The sequence below is a fragment of the Centruroides vittatus genome, unplaced genomic scaffold (genome assembly GCF_030686945.1).
Source record: "Centruroides vittatus isolate TY-2023 unplaced genomic scaffold, ASM3068694v2 contig_359, whole genome shotgun sequence".
In the NCBI taxonomy this organism is placed as follows: Eukaryota; Metazoa; Arthropoda; class Arachnida; order Scorpiones; family Buthidae; genus Centruroides; species Centruroides vittatus.
Window position 1 is genome coordinate 359358 of NW_027122182.1, and position 24419 is coordinate 383776.

General features: G+C 28.8%; 1 protein-coding gene and 1 pseudogene across 4 annotated transcripts in view; one reads left to right on the top strand and one right to left on the bottom strand.

The window, feature by feature from the left end:
* The window catches only part of LOC136974893 (muscle calcium channel subunit alpha-1-like), a 112216-nt gene that overhangs the window by 54169 nt on the left and 33628 nt on the right, over positions 1–24419 (bottom strand). For all 4 annotated transcript variants that reach the window (XM_067269870.1, XM_067269871.1, XM_067269873.1 and 1 more), the window contains 12 exons: positions 17469–17589; positions 15933–16015; positions 11575–11726; positions 10934–10949; positions 10784–10844; positions 9060–9222; positions 6280–6409; positions 5966–6025; positions 4310–4416; positions 3873–3960; positions 2932–3039; positions 949–1001 (listed from right to left, as the gene is read on the bottom strand). In XM_067269870.1, coding sequence (XP_067125971.1) covers positions 949–1001; positions 2932–3039; positions 3873–3960; positions 4310–4416; positions 5966–6025; positions 6280–6409; positions 9060–9222; positions 10784–10844; positions 10934–10949; positions 11575–11726; positions 15933–16015; positions 17469–17589 — 1142 coding nt within the window. The remainder of the gene's footprint in view (positions 1–948; positions 1002–2931; positions 3040–3872; positions 3961–4309; positions 4417–5965; positions 6026–6279; positions 6410–9059; positions 9223–10783; positions 10845–10933; positions 10950–11574; positions 11727–15932; positions 16016–17468; positions 17590–24419) is intronic.
* Positions 18886–20131, top strand: LOC136974887 (solute carrier family 12 member 9-like; annotated as a pseudogene).

The window sequence follows — 24419 nt, forward strand, 5'->3', positions numbered from 1 at the left end:
TTCTTAACTTTCACTAACATTAAATCATCATCATAAATGATATATGGGGTTTTCCTGTTGAAGTCCCTAGTTTTGAGGGTTAATTTTGAGGAGAAAAAGTGCGAGTATAGTACTGTAGACAGCAGTAATAGAAAATACATCTGAAAAAGTTAGTTACTACATTAAATCGATTCATTTCCACATATGATCCTGATGTGGCATGTACTGTACAATATCCAGTCTGTACTTGATGATTTTATTCCATGTCTGAGTCATCGTGTTAGGAGTTGCATCGCTAATGGCATCTGCAATTCTTGTACAAGAATTGCAGATGCCATTAGGCACTTTTCATGTCTGGCACTTTTGTAGGCATTAGGCATGTCATGTCTGGCAAAAGAACATTATTTCCTGGACGAGTTCTATGTACTTGCTGATTTTTTCAGTGCATGTATTTTGTATATTGTGAGTGTTTGGAACAGATATGTTGTGTTTATCAAATAGTGTGATGTCTGGCACTTTTGTAGCATATATGCAATCTTTGACATGCTCAAAGAAAACAGTTCGAAGAGATGATGTTGAGAAACTGGGCACACCAAGTGACCTAAACTGTGCGGCAGTAGCCCTTTCGAGTATGTGCACGTGAAACTTTGAAATATTGGCCAACATTTTCCAACACATTTTATTCACATATCTGAACAAAAGTATTTTACAGAACAGTTTAAAACTAGACATTCGAGAGGAACACCCTGTAACATATTACTGAATAATAAATTAAGTAATTATAAACATTTATTATTATGCAAAGATTGTATTAATTTTAAATAATTTTTTAAATAAAATTTTTATTACTTAAAAAATTTAGTTAAATTACATTAAATATAAAACCATCTTATCAATAATCATAATACTGTATATATTATGAATACAAAAAGTAATAGTTAAATAAAAGTAAAAATAAAAATTACTTACTGACATTCATCTTTTGTAAATTTTGATTCATCAGTACACGAATAAAATTTTCCCTAAAAATTCAAAAATAAATTATCATCATTACATAGTATATTCATAAATTTTTAAATATTAAACATAAAAAATGTTTTTTGTATTATTATTATGTTGGGTTTTGTGAGTTATACTCGGTTGACACTGGTGACTGTATACTATGCATGACCAGAGTCAAGGCATAGTAACTAAAACAAAACAAAAATTAAATAAGTGTGTCAGTATGGCTGCTTTTCTTTATGCAGCACTCGAGAAGCACTTTACAGCAAACACACTGAAACTGGTTTCTAATTGGCCAACACTGCTCATGACGTCATTTCGCTACACTCTCACTGCATGAAGAAACATGGCCTGTGTGTGTCGGTATTCAGGAATTTCCTAACAATATGACATGTATTCAATATAGTGGCCTTCTGTAGTGTGATGTGTGTGTGTTTCCCAGGCTTTTGTGTAGTGTATGTGTGGTATGACACCTGTAGAGGAGAGAATGACAGGTACAATAATTTCAAACCTATCCATCCTCCACGATGCCTTATTTTCTGGGTGAGTTCCATGTACTTGCTGATTTTTTCAGTGCATTTGTTTTGTATATTGTGAGTGTTTGGAACAGATATATTGTGTTTCTCAATGAGTATGATGTCTGGTCTGTTATGGTAAATTGTTTTATCTGTGATTATGGCTCTGTTGTAGTACATTTTGTGCAAATATGTAATGGAATATATTTGTAGTATGGTTTGTGGATGTCTAATAATTTGTGTTTCTTTGCAAGCTCTTGGTGTATTATATTTGCTACTTGATTATGTTTATGTAAATAATCTGTTAGTGCAAGAGCTTGCAATCAGAAGTGATGTGGTGTATAGTTTCTGACATGATGTAACATTGTCATTTGTGAGTGTTGTATCTTTAAGTACGCGCTTTCTCTAGTTTTTAGTATTTATGACTTGATCCTGTATGGCAATCATGAATCCGTCCGTCTCCCCAAAGAGGCATCCCTGAACTAACCAGCTGTTTGATGCACTTTTGTCAACAAAATCCTGGGCCAGGTCATAGGGATGCCTGCCATGGAGTGTCTTTTGAGCCCACAATTGCTTAATGGTGCCTATGCTTTTTATATGTTGTGTTGTGACCATATGATGTGAGTGTAAGTTTAATGGTGTATTATTTGAGTCTGCTAGAGTTATTGCTTTATGTAATTGCGATGTTTCTTGTTTTTTTTGTAGAAAAACTCTCGAAGTGTCTGTATTTGTTTGTAGTGAAACTAACTATGTCGATCAGGCCCATCAACCATTTTTACGTGGAAGGGTTAATCTTTCTATGGCAGATTTAGGACAATGTTGTTTATGCTTAGTAAGTGTTGTTCTTGTTTTCGTTTGGAGTTGCTCAAGATCTGTATGAGTCTAATGTATAACTCCAAAAGAATGTGAGTACTGGGACAACATATGTGTTTATTGCATTTAACTCTGTTCTGAGAATAGCATTTAACCTACTTTGGTATTCTTTAATTAATCTTTGCCTCATTTGTGTATGTTCTGTTAGTTTGTCCTGTTGTAATCCTAAATACTTGTAGAACAATGCACTTTTAACAGTGAGTGAAGTTTAAAAAATACTAACATTTAATTCCACTTTCAACTGTCCATGCCTAAAGATGAGCCATTAACTGGGTCTTGGTTCTTTAAACCTCATCTACCATTAAAGGTGCATTGATTAATTTAGCTGTATTTTTCTATATATATAATATATACAAATGCATAAGGAAAAAATTGTACTCTCTTTTGGCATTAAATCTAACACTGAAAGGCAGTACAATTTCTTCCTTATACTATATTTGGTGTTGTATGTGAGTATACAAACTTTTACAATAAACAAAGGCATTTTTTATTAAATTTTTATGTTTAAACTAATAATGAAACATTATTAATTAATCATTACAAGAATTTTATTTTCACTTACCTTAAATAACTGTACTCCAATAACAGCAAACATAAAATTTAATAAGCAAGTAACTAACATAATATTTCCTATTGTTTTCACAGCTACAATGACACATTGTACAACATGCTATATATATATATAAAAAAAATAATAATCATAATGTTATAAAAGAATAAATATCTCAAAAATTCAATTGTAATTTAAACATAATAAATTTGTTATTATAAAACATCCATTTTATTTAATAAACTTTCCAAAGCCTAATACATTGATATTCAATCAAACAATTGCTGTAATAAATCAGGCTATAAATTTGCTATTATTAATAATTTGATATTAAGTAATTTGATATTAGAGGTAGAGTTAAGTGCCATCTCTTATTTAAATTAATAATTATAATTTTTTAATAATTTATTAAATTATTTAGACCATCTGGAAGAAAAGAACTGGCAAGCACACCACACAGTAAGCAGAGATTGTGAGTTGAAGTTCCGCTCCAGGTTAGTTCTTTATTTATAGCCCAATTTAACACAGAATACTAATGACAGTTTTATCTATCTCTTATTTTTGAATAATTATTATCAAATGTATTATAATTTAAAAGTTTCAGTGAGAAACTATATCAATAAATTTTATTAACAAATACTGAAAATTATTTTTGCCTTTAAATTTTTATATATTTATGTTATAACCACTATGTAGAATATTTAAAAACATGACTGCACTATATCCTTTATTCAACAATGTTTCGCATTCAAATGTTTTCATATATACATTACATAATGGTTATAAAAGAAATAAATAATACAAAACATGATTCCAGAACGACCAGAATCTTAGTGTATCTTAAGTATTATTTTTATATTAAAGACTATAAATGGAATTATGGAAGAAAAAGTGAAAAATTTCGTGATTTAAAAGTATAATTTTTATATATTCTTATATTATTGATAACTTACCTTGAGACCTTTGGCACGGTTTATGGCTCGGAGAGGACGTAGCACCCTTAAAACACGGAGGATTTTCACGACGGACATTGCTTCACTTCTGTTTTATTAAGAGAAAAATAATTCTTTAAGTTCTTAATTTTTTTTTCACATTTTAATGTTTATACAATATTAAATTACTAATAAAAACCCTAGAAAATTGCAATTACTCCTTCATTGTATCAAACAATAAACAATAAACACAATAAAATAAGCATATTCATTAAAATTTAAGAAGGAAAAAGGCATATTCACTGAAGTAACTAATGATTTCATCAATTTATCACAAACAAACTTGAAAAAAAACTATACAGATCTCTTAATGGACTTTTATAAAGTGTTAAATAACAAATTATATGCTTAAATTTATAAAATTGTAAAGTCTTAAGATGTAACAATGAAGCACTTACTTAAGACCAAAGGATAAAAGTGAAACTCCAACCACTACAACATCTAATATATTAAATGCACTTCTAAGAAAGGAACCTTTGTGTAAAATAAGACCATAAGTAACAAGCTGAAAGAAAAGAAAATTAAATTAATAATAGATTTATTATTTTATTCTTTAATAAAATTATAAATATAATACAAAAATATTTCTAAAGATGACAATTCCTATACTTCATATTGCTATCTACACTGAGAAATTCTAAATTAATTGTTCTCCAAACTGCCTAACAAGTTTCTCATTGTATCTTTTATGGCTATACTCACCACCGTAAATTAAAGATAGAGTATGAATTAAATTGTGAGTTCATTTAACTTGGCATTCACCATGCATTAATTCTAGATTTTAACTCTTAAATCTCAACTACATCTCAATTCAATCCCGTAATTCTTGAATTACAGGTTAATATATGCACTAGTTGAATCTGTCGTAAAACAACATGGACTTATTCCATTTTTATGACAATTTTAAGCTCGCAAAAGAAGTTGAAGTAGGTATATTGTAAACAATTACATTGTCACAAAACTTCCAATTTTTAAAATTTCTTTCCTTTCTACCATTCAATCTTTATTTCTTTAGTTTGCTTAATATTAGAACAGCATTAGAACTTAATATTAGAAAAAGCTTATGAAACTTTTGATATGAAACATTGCTGGTGAATATAGCCATTGTTTTTGTACCAAAATAATAATTGTTTACTATTTTACAACATAATTCCCGAATAACCTGTGATATTTTGACTCTATATTTGTTACTACATCTGTTTTTTACTTTTAAGATGTTTTTATATTTTGCAACTATTTCTATTATTATTTTTATCTCACTAAAATCCATTGCCTACTTAACTTTGAAATCACTTGCTTAGTTTGTGCATGGAAATTCATGCAGCACATCTTGATGCATTCGAACAAATCAAAGAACTTGCAACAAAGCTCTTCACTTCAATTTGAGAATTTCATAATCCAGTGTTAGACTAATAAAGTCTAGTATGCTGTTCACGTGTTAGACTTTGTTTGTAAATGTGAAATGTAAAGTAATTCTTAATATAGAGTTAACAGCTCAAAATCTCAATTATGAAATTTCTGATACAAAACATTGTTGTTGAATACAGCCATTAAACAGAACTTTCAAACAGTTTTTAATGGATTACAGCATAATTACAGTAACTTTGACATTTATAATTTATATATCATAAACAAACAACTCCACTAAAACCTGTAGTAACTGATGATGGTTATAGCATAATGTTATATATACTGGAAGATGAGATCAAACTGGAGGTCAAGGTAACGTAACTAGCAACGCATCCGCATAGTAAGCAGCAGTTGCGGGTTAGAGTCCCACTCCGGGCCAATTCTTTTCTTCTAGTATTCTAAATTATTTAATCAAAATTATAATTATTAAATTTATTAAGAGATGGTGCCTAACACTTCCTTCTAGTATCAAATTGTTTCGCAATTTATTTGTATTATAGCCATTATTTAGCCTGAGGACATACGGCATTGGTTGGCTTTTAGTATTATATATATTATCAATTTATTATTTTTGTTTAAAACAGGAAAAAACTATTTCTAGAATTAAATCTTATTTTTAAAAATATTTAAAACTTTCTACTTACTTTTAATGTAATTTCTACTGTAAAAATGGATGTAAAAATATAGTCGAAATAATTTAAAATCTGTAAAAAAAATCAATAATTTAAAAATTAATAAAATATAAAAATTTCATTTACAAATCCACACTCATACTCCATCCGCATATGCATATTTAAAGTTAAACATGCTCATATATTAGAGACACTTCATTCATACCAGTTTCTTCAGTAATATTAAAAAAACTTTTTACTGTATGTAAAATATTTTACAAACAAACAAATTCAGTGTAAAGATAGAAATAGTAATCAAAATTTTATCAATATACTTAATGCCATACCTTATTTCTTTCTGACTCTGACTGCAATGGATCTTCAGCAGCTAACATACTACTACTAATAAGAATACAAACTAAAATAATATTTCCAAACAGGCTGTGTTTAATAACTTCAAAACAAAAGATCCGAATCCTGAAATAAAAATAAATAACAGAATTTAATATATTTTTACTAGAAGATTTATTTTATTTTTAACAATTATATAAGGTTACATAATGCATATAAAACTATAACTATATATATTATTTATACAGTACAACTATATACCAAAATCTATCACTTTTTAATTTTAATTCATCTAGGTTTAGTCATTTTATATAATGTATAATAACAATTTTGCATAAATAATCAATTCCTTCCTAACTAAAGAGACAATGAAGCATTTGTTCAGGCCGGCGGTACCTAAACTAAGTCTCCTGGCAAAATCCAGCCTGCATCAAACACTAATCTGACTTGCAAACATATTCAATACATCACTTATGATAGAAATAAGCCTACTTTTTGTATATTGGATCATCCATAAATTACATAATGCTACTTTTATACTTTCCAACTACTATCCCATATCCCTAGAATGATGTCACACATCCTCAGTCAATCCCATAAATTGTACTAAGGAATAATATACAACATGGGGGTAGCGAATGTTGCATTATTTTATTAATTAATGTATAACATACAAAGCTGTGAAATAAACAGTACAATTCATTATCAAGAGTTCAGAAACAAAAATGAATCATTCCGTAACACAAGGGTTGAGACCACGGTGTAGTGCCCAGGCACTATGTTCATTAATTTTTTTCATTTATTCTGTATTCCACATGTCATGTCAGGTTTTTTATTGTATTATTTCGTTTTATTCCATGGTATCGTATTGTAAACGGGTGTTAATCGTTGTACTTGTTGATTGATCGATAACCAAGACCTCGTGTTTACACATCATACCCAATGGTGGGAGGTATAAAAGTTCCAGCTCTTGTCCAATTCGATACTTTCTGGTTACTTCTTTGAGTTGGATCAACAGTTAAGGTCATGTAGGAGCACCCGTTCAGACAAAGGAAACATTGATGGACTTAAGTAAGACTGTTATTTTTGTCATGTTTGATTGTTGTGTTTCTTCACGAAAAACGTGGAAAAATCATATGTAATGTACATATATGGATTGAAACTGTACTACTTATAACCTCGATGTATAGTGTATATAACATCGAATATTGTACAAAAGATATGGGTATATGTTCTTCTCATGCTTGAGAATAGATAAATTTTTTTTGTAAATAATCTGTGATTAAACTTTCATTACTGAATATTCACGAACTTGTAAAGTCCTTATCATAATTCGTTTGTGCCTTAACCCTCCACTCTTGCCTAACAGACCTAGGTCTATTGGGGCTTTACAACGGCATTATGTAATGTTTTCATACACACCCCCGGTAACGCAATGATTAGTTGCATACTTGCTAACTCATGTCTGTATTACATAATTTATGTAGGACCCCTCTGTATGAAATATAAGGTATGTTTGTGGCCCACCTACTTAGAATTATATTTAATTTGGCCCACCAAAAAGTTTGAGCACTATTGATTTAAGTGATAAGTTTTACACAATGAATCTGTTTGCAATTTTTGACAATGATGGATCTACTATGAAACTAACAAAGCTACCCAGATGGGTCTTGAAGCAACTTTTTTTGGATGTTTTCCTATTTTTGCTGGTTACAAACAGACCACAAAACAGTTCAAGCTTAAGGGTACCAAAAAGGTAGGTCTGCCACTGGTTCTGAGTATGTTAATAATAATTCTGTGTTATTTGTTTCATTACACAAATGTGGAAACTAAATTTTATAATTTAAAAATATGTCAATAATTTAACTAAACTTTTGATATGTTTAAATCTCAGAGCATTTATTTCAAATTAAGTTTAGTAAAAATCAGACAATATTATCTATTATTCAGTATATATCTCAGTTTTGTAATCAAAGTTCTGTAAATATTAATTATTATATATGCAATATAAACTTGTATATCATTTATTAATACTTGATATATGATTTCTATTCGAGCACAGTCAAGAAACAAACAATGCAAAAATTTTAAAATAAACTTCAGAGTATGTCAGCCCCATGTAATATCGAAAGAAACACAAATTATTCTTTACTTCACGACTGAGTGTATAGGTAGACAATGGGCATCTTTAACATCTCATTCCTGAATAAAGAGTGATGTTAAAAATGACCAGTTGTGAAGTAAAGAATTATTAAAAGACGACAAGGTTTTGGAATAAGTCAATAAGAAATACAAATGCTAAAATAATTCTAGAAGTCCAAGCTTTTTATTTAGTTAATCTTTTTTGAATCTTTCTCGTCCAATTGTCAAACTCAGTGGCGTAGTGAGTGGGGTGCAAGGGGGTGTATCATTCCCCAGCTGCCACTCGCAGAGGGGTGCCCAAATGGTCTCCAAGACAAACTATATGTGTTTCTGAAGAGGGGAGGGGTGCCAATAAAGTGTTGTGCCCCGGGTGCCAGTTATGTTTGCTACACCACTGGTCAAACCCAAAAAGATTTGTCCATGAAATTGTCCATGCTATCAAATTTCTTCTTGAATGTTCAACAGAAATTTACAGGTGTTCTCATTCAAATTTCTGTTTCAAGCATTTTTGGGTCTGATGATGGAATGGAGAAGTCTCAAGAAAACATTAACCAAATGAAAAGTTTTTATAGTCCTAACTAGGGAAATCAATGTGTGTCATAATAAATGTATACATGTTTGTTATACTACATACCTATTTGTATTTGAAAATATAAAAAAGGAAGATTCTTTTGGCATAGGAGGAGTTTCATTTGGTAAATTCACTTCTGACATGCGTCTAGGCACTACAGTAGGCTGGGACATTGTTTTTCCCTCTTCTTCACCTTCAACTTCTGCAGGTTGATCTTCCTCTACATCTTTTATTAAAAAATTATTACATTTATAAACACGTAATAACTTAATTTTATTAATTTATATAGTTTTTGAAAGTGCATAATGTTACTTTACTAATTAACTTAGATAATTTATCTTTCACAACTATTTATTTTAACAGTTCAATTCTCACAATATCAAATAATTTTTAATTTTTAGAATCATTATATAATATTTATACACTAGAGTAAGTAAAATTAAGCAATATAGAGTAATATATAAAGCAAATATTCAAAATTATTCAATAATTCAATGTTTTACTATTATTTAAATGATTTTAAAAAATTTGTTGATTAAATTTCTGACTCTAAATTACAAATGTTATATGTATACTTAGCCTTTCAAACCTGTCAAAATAATTTTTTCAATAATATTTTGCAATTATCTTTTCATAATATTAGAGAAAATAGATACATAATTAACTAAAAGTTGTTCCTCGCCCTGTTTTTTGTATCCGTAACTAAATATTCTTACATTATTTATTAATTTTTATAAAGTAAATACAGAAGTTATTTTCTAACATTCAATAGTTTGTTTGTTTATAATTAAATATAGTCATTTGTCAAATTTCTTTATTCCTCATTTTCTTCTATTCTATTTACATTCTAATACAGTAGATCCTTGATAATTTAAATTTAATAAAACTTCAAGATTTTATATAGCTTTTGCTAAATGATAATTCATTAATGAATTATTTAGGCCATCCATTAATTATATGCAACAGTTTTTCAGATATTTTTGACTCGCTCCCTCTGCTGCATACACTGATGTACTACTTTCTTTGCCAAACGTACACCGTTTTATGCAAACCTTTCCCATTCCCCCTTTAATTATGTGTACAGTAGTTCAGGGACTTCCTGATATAAAAGAAATGACTTTAAAAAGTTCTGCAAATGTTTTCTAACAGATAGTTTATTCACATTACTATTAAATACCCTTACAAGGTCCCATTCAAATATTATATCAGCAAAAATTTGCCTCTCCTTTTATATCTTGTCTCCTGTTGTCACCAGAAATCAAAGTAATCCCTCCCTCAATTATGTCACAAGGCCAGAAGTTAAAATCATTTGCAAATACACAGGAATTATTTTCAGACAACTTTGCGATGACTAGAGAGAAAAATAAACAATATTATGTCATAAAAAAACCTCACCCTGCCTTCTCCATTGTCGGAAACCTTCAGATACAAATTAATTCATAAAGTTCTGACAATATTTGAATGATCCCTAAGAACAAATCTGTAAATTGCTAATATTAGTAAAAATTTCCATGCAGACAATGTCTTGGCCCTTTTTCTCTCTTAAACTGTACATGTAATTATTGAAGCAGCCCTTACACATCATCATTACTGAATAATATATATCTATTTAATTTTAAAACTAAAAATGGAACTGAAAAATTGCAACTTATTGTTACTAATCACTTTATCAAAACACACACTCTTTCAAGAAGCCAGAAAATACATGTGTTTTCATAAGGGAATAAGTAGAACGTATGGAGCTGTCACGTTCCCAGTATCGTCTAATTACAATAAAACAAACTCACCTTTTACAGTTTCTTCGACTCCTTCCTTTTCAGCTAAATCTATATCTATATGGACTTGAGACTATATTAATTGGAAATATTCTATTAAACTTTTCAGCTGTATTAACTATTATATATTTATGAATAATATAAATAAATAAATAAACTTACCAGCCTATCTTTTGATCTGAAAATAAACACCGATAATTAAATAACTTTGCAAAATAAAGGTTTCCTTGATTTAATTAAACAGAATTACTGATAAATTTATAAGTATTTAATTTATCAATTAGATTTTCAATATTAAATATACATAACCATCAATAATTTTTTAATAATTCACTTATAAATTGACTATTAATAACAACATTATTATTAAAATAAATTAATTTTTAATGAAGATATTTTGAATTTCTTGAAGTATATTTCCATAAATAAAATATATAGGAATTTTTGCAAATGCACGTAAATATGAAATTAAATATTTATACTTCATATTTATATTATCTTTGACATATATTATTCATTGTCTTGTATCAAAATCAATTTTCAAAGAGTTTCTTTGACAAACCTGTCCTATTTTTTTCAGTTAGAAGATTATAATAATTTTCCCAGTGAGCAGAGTTGTTTTTACTCTATATATTTAATAATTCATCTTTATTTGAACTTAAAACTGAATTTATTCTTTCTGTTTCAGTTTATATTCTATTTTAAAACAATATGCTAACAATCATTTAAAATTTGTACTATATTGTAATTAAGAAAAATCAAATTATATTGATTTAATGATGCAAAAACTAATTTTTACTCACACATGATTCAATTGACTCATGTCAAACTTTTTTGTTTCGTCGCTTTCAACTTCTTCTGCTTCTTGACGCTTAATTATTCCATCTTCTTCTTTGCAGAGGGTATTCTCTTCTGGAACTGCAGTTCCTTCAACTCCTTCTTCTTTTCCTTCTTCCTATAAACAAAACTGAGATCACTCTTCATATCTTTTTAGCAATTCTTCTAAACAATCAACTTAACTTCCGATATTACTTAATACTTTTGAAATTTTATTATTTTATTATCAGAAAAAATTTCTACTACTACTTTCATACTTTAAACTTATATTTTTAAATATGAACAGCCAAATCTAGATGTTATCATCATTTCATTTATTCTTTTTGTTTATAACATTCTCTTCTACAGTACACTGAATAAAATTATTTAATAATTTCTTCAAAACTTTCACAGTTATAAAAAGTATCTGAACATGTTATGTACAAAATAGAGTAAAAAATGGACTGAACTTTTGTCACAGGTTTCAATACATGACACAACTTACAAAATGAGCTCCTACCACATTCACATAACTTATCAAAGCAGTTCGTAAAGCCATCATCTTTATAGGTCCTCATTGTTACCGCTTTCGCTTCTACTGCTAAACCCGCAGCATACATGGAATTCGCAATTCTGCAACTTTTCTTTCATTTCAGGGAATAGATAAGTTTTACAGAGCAAGACTAAGTATAAAAAGGTTGAGAAAACATTGTATGCCAGATATTCATTAACCAGGAAGCTAAATATAAAAGCTAATTTAGTTCGAAGGTTTAGGGACGCAGCATTCACTTATAAAACTAAGTCTTACAATTGCTACCTGAACAGGGACTGGATCCAGGTGTCACTGAGATGATTAAGCTGTCAGTACAAGTACAGGATGGCAGTCAATCAAAGGACCAGTACCTAACATTAGCAAAGGTCAGTAGCAACAAAAGCTCTTAAAGACATTACAAAAAACTGAGCCTGTGTTATGAACAATGGTAAAAAGCTGCTGAAAGAGCTTAGTTTGAAGATGGTGTTGTAAAAGAGTTTGGTTCATTTTTTGCCTCTACTACTTTATCTATTAAATTAATGTTGAGCATCTCTCATCTTAACTATCATCTTAAAAACTCTGATGTTTAGAGACTTATAGAATGGCAAAGTGGAACAAATAACTTTAAAATACTTTTTGCTACAAGTAAAATATTAATTTAACAAATTTTTATATTCAAGTAGATTTCAGTATAATTTATTAAACAAAATTTAAGAGAAATAGAAACAATATTAGTTATGATAATCAATAAAATAAAAATAAATTTTACAATATTGCAGTATCTAATAATTTAAAGTATATTATTATTTATTATATTTATTTTTATCATTAGATTTAATTATTTTATATTAATTTCTTCTCATTTATTTGTCAAGGAACTGAATTGGGTACCACTAAAATGAAAATTACAATATACAATCTGTTCAGTCTTAAGAGTTTTAAGACTAAGTTGTGTTTTTAGAAACAAGCAGGAACTATCATTTTATATATTTAATATCGGTAATTAACAAATAAAAAGTTAGAAACTGGAATTTGTTTCTATTCCAGTGAACTATAATTAGGCCAACCACATCATTTACAATCCAGTCGAGGGACACACTTCACAATCAGGGAAAATAAGATAAAAACCAGATTAACATTTATTTATTGATCTATAAAAATTGATGATATTATATTGATGTGTTAATAAACTTGCTCTTTTCAAAAGATGATTCATAATCAAATATCACAAATATTCAGACAGTCAAATATTATAAACAGGCAAAACTAGAGATATCTGGTCACCCTGTTTCCCCGAAAATAAGGCAGTGTCTTATATTAATTTTTGCTCCCAAAGATATGCTAGGTCTTATTTTCAGGGGATGTCTTATTTTTTGTACGGTATGGCGGCTTCCGGCCACCAAGGGGAGCTCACCACAGCATACTTGTACGGCACAGCAGGGACAGCGTATGGTATAGCAGCAGGCAACGGGCCTCTTGATGCCTTGCCTGCACATTTACAAGTGGCGGTTGCAAAAGGAAACATTGGAGTTGGTGGTAGATGACGGTCTTCATGTCCTGCATGCAGCTGTTCTGCAACAGACGGTGAAGGTAGGGGACAATGGCAGTGGGCTAAAAAGAATCACAGCTGCATGATCTGGTGTTCTGTTCAGCAGTTCATGCTTCCAAATGAAAACTTTGCTAGGTCATACTTTGGAGGGAGGCCTTATATTTAACAATTCAGCAAAACTTCTACTAGGTCTTATTTTCGGGGAAACACGATATGGAATGTGTGTTTATAATTTAGGACAGTTCTGTACACTTTGAGATGGCCAACAACTCTATCAAATATCCATGAAGTTAGTAAATGGCATGATATATAGTGTCTTCAGACATCGTATTAAAATTATGACAACATTTTAAGCATTAAAGACATTAACTTTACTTTCTAAGTTTTTTAAATTAAGGTATGTAACATAATTGTTCTTATAAATTTTCGTAAAACAAAATTGTCATTCAAAAATATAAAAATAAATAAAAGAAAACTCAATTATAGAATTTTAAGAAGAAAATTTAGTTTGTTGTTAAAATGGCAGTCAAATCAATAGAATGAATAATTAACAAAAAATATATTTTTGTTGAAACATGGCATAACCTAAAGCTCTAAAAAATGAGCTTATTAACACCAATAGAAAACGCTACATGATTAATGATGATGATAATAATAATTTAATAATATCCCCAAATAAACTGAAACCTTGAAATCACTTATTTGGAATCAGGAACTTTAAATTTGTTAAAGGGTAAACTGCAAATGTACTATTGTTTACATTCACATTGTGTACTGTAGTAGTGTCTGATAATTTATTAGTATTATAGCAGTTATACAGCCCAATGGCATATGGCAGTAGTTGGCTTAATAACTGTAAATGTATGATATTTAAAGCTTAAATGAATTTGACACGAAAAAACTGGCACACACAAACTGAAACTATATACTAAACAAACAAATTCACACCTAAATGTTAATTCCAGCAGTAAATGAACAAATAAACTTTAACGCTCAAACGTTTTCGGCCATCTTTCAGAGGCCCTCATCAGGAAAAATGCACAAAACAGAAAAAACAGTTCTATTGTTTGAAAGTTTTAACTTTCGAACATAGCTGTGTTCTAATTTTTAAACATTTAATCGATGTTCAATACAAAGATTGTTACGTTTTACAACATATAAATATATTATTTTTTAAAACAGCTATAAATAAATTCATTAATAATATGATATATGGTGATGTAAAAGTTAGCCTGATGTTTTAACATATAAACAATGTTCGATAATGAAAATTGTTTCCTTTACATTTCTGACTATATTCCAGTTCTACAATCACGGAGGTATTATTTACAATGCCACAAAGCATAATAATAATTTTTGATGTGAAATTAGGCATTTAGCTTTCGGCAATGTAAAGGAAACAATTTTCATTATCAAACATCGTTTATATGTTAAAACGTCGAGCTAACTTTTACAACACCATATATTATATTATTAATGAATTTATTTATAGCTTTTTTAAAAAATAATTTATTTATATGTTGTAATACGTAACGATCTTTGTATTGAACATTGGTTAAATGTTTAAAAATTAGAACACAGCTATGTTCGAAAGCTAAAACTTTTTCAAACGATAGAACTGTTTTTTCTGTTTTGTGCATTTTTCCTGATGAGGGCCTCTGAAAGACAGCCGAAAACATTTGAGCGTTAAAGTGTATTTGTTCATTTACTGCTGGAATTTGCATTTAGGTGTGAATTTGTTCGTTTATATGAATTGATTCCAATTATTGTTACATTCTGTAAAGAACTTGGAATTTTTCTCATTGATTACTGTTATTTCTGTATATTAATGTGCTATTTTATTGTATAAAATTATTTTCTCTTCCCTCATCTTATTCTCTTGTTGTGGTCGCCATCATTCGATTCATTTTGATAAACTGTTGAATCTAACCTCTATTAATTTGCTGAACAGAACTGAATTAATCAATAGACTGACTGGTAGAGAAACCTCATTATTCAAATTCTTATAATGTTGATTATTAAATTAATAATAATTATTTGGTTATCAAAATTTTAAAGAGTAACAACTTATTAAAATTTACTGTTCAGATTATAAAGTTATTTAGAGTTATTATTATTTTTTTATTTAATTCTGTTTTATATAAAAACATTTAAGTATATTAAAATATTATGGAGTAGTTAAAATATTTTTAAAGACATGCTAATCTTTCTACATTAAAATAAATAAATAGAAGAATTTTGAAAAAGATTTACTGTATTTATACTTTTTCGACTTCACCATCACCGTCACCGTCTGCATCGGCTAAATTATCCACAGCAATAGCCAAGAAGACATTGAGCAGAATATCTGACAATTAATTAAGGTTTAATATCATAAATTAACAACATTATGATTTTATACATAATTTTATATACAAATTAGTTAAATTAAAATTAAATATCATGCACAGCGTCGATCATTACAGAACGTTACCAGAGATTCTAAATTAAAAATTTATAATCTCGCTAACATTCTGTAATAATGAACACTTTATGCAGGCCCCCGAAAGAGACCATTCTGCTGATTCAAAAGAAGATTTTAGTGTGGGTTACTACAAATTTTGTAATGTTTACAATATTAATTAAAAATAGAACTTTCCTTAAAAGATTTTTCTAAAATATGGTACCTATTTGATCAACTTATTTTCAACCATAATATTTCACCAGCTAACTAATGGCTTACTGATGTATCAAAATCAAATTCAAAAAATAAAAGCCTAATTGGTTCCCCTCTGGAATAATTCTTACACTGTGTTTTGAATTTAATTTTATAACAGTAAACAATGCAACTGAAAGTTTTCATGATTAACTAGCTTATTTTGTAATGAAAATGACTGCAACAGTGTCAATTACTGGTACCCTATATATAATTAATTTAAAAATTTTGTTACATCGGGAAAACATTTGAAACAAAAGTTTGACATAGTAACAGCACATTATACTTTGTTTTTATTTATAATACAGTAAACATGCAAAATGGCACTCAAAACAGTTGCTATGCACCACTTACCATAACTTCTTTTATGTGTTTTTCAACTGCATAAAAAAAACCATATGAAACAACTACCCTTGTATATTCAAGGATAAACTTCATCCACACTTCAATTCCACTCTACCACATGTTGGAGTCTATTTGTTTTGTTTTGTTAAGTTATGGCAATGCAACACTTGGGCAATCTGCCTAGGAGGGAGGCCTTCCAGGAAGTCTTTTTAAGGGTAACTGGCCCCTATGTAGGCATTACAAATTGGAGAGAACCCGGAAAACTCCACGTGGCCAGCCCATCCTGGCAAGGCACAAACGCACAACCGAACTCCCAGTGTTCAGGGAATAGAACCACTTGGACACTGGTGGGCCCATGTTGGACAACTTACATGCCAACGTGTTAATATTTCTTAAATACAGTAAAACCCGTGCAAACCAGAATTGCATGATACTAAATATTTTCTGATTTAACAGGTTTCCATTTTAAACAGTTTTTTTTAATGTAGAAAATTGCTCCATTCCAATGAACTTTTCCCATTTAGGCAGGTTTCTGTTTTATTCAGTTCCGTTTTGGACAGGTTTTACTGTGTATAGTTCTTTCATGTTACTGTATATAGCTTAATAAATTCATAATAATTTTAAACAACATTCAGATGATAAAAATATATTCAAATATTAACATCTCTAATTGAAAAAAATCTAAAATGTTTAATACAAAATATATATTTTAAATTATAATAAAACGTCATAAATTTATCAAAACCACATGAAAGGATACAATTTCCGCAGATAAAAAGTATAATAAAATAAATACAAGCAAGAATTCCAATAGAGCTCACGCCACCGTACGCTTTAATTCCGACATACATTACTTCATTCCAATCTTCACCAGTTAAAATCTGAATGTAAAATATTATGATTTATATAATACTTAAACAAATCATATAAAAATAAAATACTTCTTAATAATAAAATAATTATATGTAATTTTTATTTATTTACTTAAAATATTGCTACAATAATTTCGTATTAATCTATATATCTTAAGGGTTAATGTTACCTATGGTTCCAAAATGGTGGCTTGTCTCTGATTCCAGCAAATAGAAGGAAACAGTGGGGACGCACATTCTAACCTAACCTATTCTAATAAATTATCATAATTATTACCAACAAAATTATTAGAATAGGTTAGGTTAGGTTAGGTTAGAACGTGCGTCTCCACCGTTTCCTTTCTTCTATTTGCTGGAATCAGAGACGAGCCACCATTTTGGAACCATAGGTAACATTAACCATCTTAAGATTATATTTACTAGAATAACTACAAAAATTAATTAATAAATAAAATTTCCATTTTTATAAAATTAGTTTGAGAAAAGGTAGAATGTAAGTAGCTTTAAAAATTAATATAAATGATTTATTTTAACCATATATATTCATTCTCCAACAATCAACATTCCCAACCAGTTCTATGAATCCATTCTAAGTGTGTTGCAAGATGAATAAAAAAAGTTAAACTGACTTTCTGTATGTTATCGACTATATTTGAGAAGTTTGTTCTAGTAAACTGTCAGAGAAAAAGTACTTGAAAGAGCTTTATGATCGATCTGTTGGTCAATCCAGTAATATTTAATAATAAAACATGCTGCGACCTTCACATAATCATTTAAATATACCATAGGTCCAGAAAGGCTGAAACCACTGATTTAGAGTGACGTGCTTCTCAAAATGTTAAATCAATTTTTACATAATGTATGGCTTTTCCTTGCTCCATTCTCATACATGAGCTTAAATTTTGAATCGGATAAAATCATTCAATGTCTCCTTTAATTTTTGGAACTATTAAAGTCTGATTATGTCTGATCTGGACTAAAGAGAATGCAGGTAAAGATTAAGGTTCATAACAAAGAAACACAAAAGATCTTTGAGAATCTGAAAGCACCTTATTCTACATCCTTCTTATTGTCCATATCCGGTACCTTCATACTTCTAGTTGTTCCCAAAATTAGCATCTGATGAAAAGCATTTATAAAGTTTAAGCTGTGTTGTAGAGGATTAAATAAAACAAAAACAAAATTTCTGCTACAGAAAGTTTTTTATGAACAGAATGCAAAAATGGATTGAACTTTTGGAAAGATAAAAATCACTCTAAATCATGATTATGTTGAAAAATAAATGTGAATGATTAAAATACGTGACCTGAAAATCTCAACACCATCACATCTGCTCCTTATACAAGTTTCAATACAACAACATTTCTGGATAATACTTGGTCTCACTATGAAATTGATTACACTACTGGGAATGTAATGACATTTGGTGCAGTATTTGCTGTTTTCTTCAGTGGAATAACTGGGATAACGGCTGGGGCCAACATGTCAGGTGATTTAAAAGAACCAAGCAAATCAATACCTCGTGGAACTCTTTCTGCTGTTGGATTTACTTTCTTTACCTACAGTGTTTTAATATTGTTAACTGCAGCCACATGTTCAAATATACTTCTGAAGAATAACAATGTTTACGTGGAATACATCAATCTATGGCCTCCATTTGTTACAATTGGATTATTTATGGCAACTTTGTCTGCTTCTTTAAGCAATTTAATTGGTTCATCAAGAGTACTAGAAGCAGTTGCAAAAGATGAATTATTTGGTTATTTTACAAGATGTATAGTCAGTTGTAGAAGAAAAAAATAACCCCATTCTTGCTGTTATTATTGCATGGTTTTTAATTCAGTTGTTGTTAGTGTTAAGTTAGTTCAGTTAGTTAAGTGTTCAGTTAGTGTTGTTAATGGGAGCTTTGAATATTATTGCTCAAATAACTTCAGTATTATTTTTGCTCTCCTATTTGTCGACAAATTTAATGTGTCTTGCTTTGGAAGTTGCATCTGTACCAAATTTGTGGCCCATGTTTAAATATTTTTCGTGGTATACAGCACTTATTGGGCTGATTGGATGCAGTTCTATGATGTTTTTCATAAGTGTTGCTTATGCCAGTTTGTGTATCGTTTGTTTCATTTTACTGTTTTTGTGTTTGCATTTACGTTCTCCACCCATCCGACGGGGTTCTATCAGTCAAGCAATTATATTTCATCAGGTTCGAAAGTATTTATTACTCCTCGACAGTAGAAAGGATCACGTGAAGTTTTGGAGACCGCAATTTTTGTTTTTGGTCGCTAATCCACGTTCTGCCATACCTTTGATATCTTTTGCAAATGACATAAAGAAAAGTGGACTCTACGTATTCAGACATGTAAAAGTAGGAGAAACCAAGGATTATAATATAGATCCCGTAACATTGAAATATTCCTTATGGTTAACTCTTCTCGATAAACTTAAAGTGAAAGCATATAAAGATGCATTTCCAACAAACACATTTATTAAAAGCACAAGTGTTTTTGGCATATTTCATAAGAGTGTATCAGGTTTTACCCTCCAGTTTTGATTTAATAACAGATGCGAGCTTATGAAGTATGCCAAAAACGTTTGTGTTCATAATAAATGGTTTGCTGGAAATGCAAGGTTAGTGTTGAGATTTTCAGGTTAATCATAGTTCCAAGCTTTGTTCATTGCTTTTAAAATACACAATTCATACTATTTTTTAAAACTGGTCGCATCAATCAACTCTCGTATAAAGGTTTATCCAGAAAATGAATTCTGAACAAATAAAATTCTGTAATTGATATTTTAATTAGAGTATCAAACAAATAACATATGGTAAAATATTTCAGTTTACATCTTAGAAAGATAAATCTTGATCTTAAACATAATTTATCAAATTATAACCAGCTGATTGAGATCATCTCGATAAATATTTCTTACATTAAACTTACTTCAACAGAAGAGAAAAAATTATAATATACAAATAATTTGTGAAAAATATAAAACTTAATGTACATATTTAATATGAATATCTAAATAAATAACTCAAGCTTTGGTTTTTTGTAAGAGTTAAACCACATCTTTTACCAATTATAGTAATCATATAGAACAACATATACAAATAACCCAATACACTCTATTGATCAAACAAAATTCTTATCAGACTATATTAAGGCTAATTAATTAAAGGACGTTTCTCTTGTAGCAGCAGTTCTGAGAAGTGGCACAGTGTGTTCGAGTAGCAACAAAATTCTATAATATATTATGCAATAACTGCCTATCTATAGCCAAATATCTTATTAATTAATCAGCCTTAATGTACATAATAAGAATCCATCTGTTCATTTGATTTAAAACATTATAATTCAATATAAAATTCTTACAAATGAAGCTAGTTTTCAAAAATGTTTATTAATTAATTATGAATTGAATAAACTAGTTTATTCAAATATAATCAAATCTTTTGTTTGATTAGCTGTACTGTACATTTTTTTGTATATAATACCCAAGGAAAAAGTATACAAAAACATACAATGTAACAAAAATGTAGTTCTTCACCATAACAATTTATATGTTCCGTCCAATCCATTCTGAAATAGTGTCAAAACCTTATTCTAAGTAGAATGCCAACTTGTAATTTAAATCATTATAATCATGTTACACATCCCTCCCACTACTTAGGTTTTGGAATGGTTTGTTAGTCTTTTGAACTACGGCGAGCCGAGTAAAAAATGTCTAGACGACAAATCTCCTATAAAGCTGCATCTAAGTATATTTATCCACTATAGTAAAGAAAATGTATACTGATATTTCAATGTGATACTATGCATCTGGCAAATTTTATGTTTATGAATAATGATGTGAAATCTCACTGTTAAAACATTAATCGTAAAGTAATTTTGACTGTAATTTTGTGTTGTTACATAGATCCTACCTGATAATGAAGTCATAAATGAATGCATTTCAAAATGTGGACATTGTGAAGCACTTTAAACACAAAAACAAAACACTTCAAACAAGCAATTATTTATTGTGACACAGTCACATTGTTGAGCTGCAATTTTTAATCATATTTTTAATTTATTTAAATTTAAATTAAATGCTCACCACCTCAAATTAGTAGTGTCTTGCTCCTGTAAATCATACTTTATCTAACTCCGTTCTCAAGATTAATGAGGAACGAATAGACAGACTGACAGAAAACAGTGAGAATTTATAGGTCTACAATTTTTTCAAATTTCAGCCCAAAACTGCATTTATTATCATTTAAATGCATTAATGCAATTAAAGAAATTAATGCATTTAAACAGTAATAAATGCAGTTTTGTGCAGTACATTTGCAGTTACATTTGCATTTTGTGCAGTACATATATAGTTTGTGCAGTACATTTGCAAGCTTACTTTTTTGGGATTTAACATCTCAAAAATTGGGAGCACATTAAATTCAATAGCACATTAGAATCAAGAAAACATGGTATGTGTGTTTGTTAAATACATGCTAGAAAGTTCATTAAATATTCTTTTTATTAAAAGACATCATCATTCATTATTAAAGGCACAGACATTATTTTTTAATAATTATATACAATAATAATAGCTACAAAAATTAATAATAAATAAATGATTTCATTAATAAATTTCACATAACCGATGATGAAATCTATCTCTGATGTATTTTAGCACCATTATACTTACTTTCAAAAGTCCAAAAATTCTGTTTCATTACACATTTTTGAAACCATTGATCTTTTGTTCAAAATAATGTAGGAAAACTTATATTTTTATATCATAGTTTCATAATACTTTTTACATCATAAATTTCGTTCAAAAACGCGATTTTGATTACAATTTCCGACTGGCGTCTCCGCGATTTTGATCTCAATTTCCGACTCTTAACCCATAAGTACTGATTATTCTTTGTAATCTAAATGTAAACAATGTATTTTGGATCATTAGTTTCCAATAAACATTTAATAGTGAATAAATTTAAAATAGCATTATGGTACAATATTGAAGAACAAATATATGTATTTTCCCATATTTGAAGTCTTATAGAATGTACAGTACATTCACAATTACCAGAAAACAACAACACTAGTGGAGTTGAGCCTTCTTTATAGGTTCTTCTCCCTCTATATGTATGCAAATTTTATTTCACAAAGAAAGATTTTATAAATATCCAACATCACAGCAACAATTTGCTTATATGTAATGGCGAAGAGCCTCTGAAAGGCCAACTCTGCTAGTGAATGAATTGTGAATGGATTTTCAGTAATACTTCAAAAATAGATTAAAAATCCAGGACAAAATACGTTTTACAAATCTATGTCTTATTGTGTGACATTGTTGCTTTCTATTGATCTATTATCTTTAAGTAAGTGATGATACTTGCTGGAATTCATTAATTTAACTTTTCTTATCACAATATAAAAATTATTTACTATAAAATAAATCAAACTGATATAAAATTTAGTGTTTCATCTCTTTATGGATGAAAATTATCTAACTATTTAAAATAAAACTTTCTTCATAAAGAAAAACCTCTAAGTTAAAAGCTTTCATCTAAAATCAGTATGTTCCATTTTTACATTATCTGTATTCATAAAAGATCAATAAACATATCATAGACATCATGCATCATTCAGATCAACTCACTCCTATGGAAACTTGAATATAGAAAGAATATAAATTGCTATACTTAGTGCAGTTTCCTTCAAGATGTAAACCTGACCCACAATTGGTGAGTGACCATGATGATGAATTAAAAGGGAACAATCAACCCTGCTCCATCACCAACCCAGGGCCAGAAACTTCTTAGGTAAAATCATATTCTTCTTCATTGAATAAATTTTTTAAAATTTGGTTGGAAATCAATTTTTTTCTTACAGTCGTCTATTGATTGCATTTAATACGAGTAACAATAGATTTCTGACACAATTACAAATTCATTAAAGAAAAATCTAAAATCAATATTGTCAAACTTGAAAATTTTAGATATAACTGGTCTGTAAAGATTCCAACCGTAGAATGCATAAAAAGCTAAAACAAATATGAAAATTTAGTTATCTAATGTATTCACTACAAGGAATGGAGGATGACATTTATGTTTAAAGATTAATTTTTAAAAATTTAATAAAAACATAATTGATTCCAGCATAGGAAAAATATTATTCTTGATAAAAATATATTTTTGTATTATATCAATTACTTATAAATAGCTCATATTTTATTTATTTATTCATAAAATGTGCAGATTTTTACCATATTTTCATGTATATAACCCATAATAGCAAATACCTAACAAAAGCTGCTAGAAAAAAAATAACTTTTGCATAATTCATTCTTAAGAAAGTAGCCATTTCCAATAACCATTTCAAGTTAATAATGATCTATTTATGTAAATTATTGTCTATTTTTCTTCAGGACATGTATTAGAGTTTTAGTACAAATAATTTCAAATAGATATACTCAGATGCATGACATAAATGTTTTGCAGGTTTCTCAGTTTTATACAGCAATATTTTCAAATTTAAAAATAACCGATTTGATTTTTAATGTTTCAAAAATTAATAAACTAATTATGAAGAATTTATGTATTTACATCACAGAAATTCTCTTAACTGATGTGATTTAGACCAGATTTTGGTCAGTTAACAGAAAACATCATTTAAGAATCATGAAGTATATATAATACTTATAAAATGTATTTATTAATATTGTATTTATACAGATACGTATTGCTTTTATCATAAAATTTGCACCTTTTAACTACTTGTATGATGGATGAAAATTTTATGGTTAATCTTCATATACACTACACTCTTTGTTCATAAAATAATGAAACTCCTAAC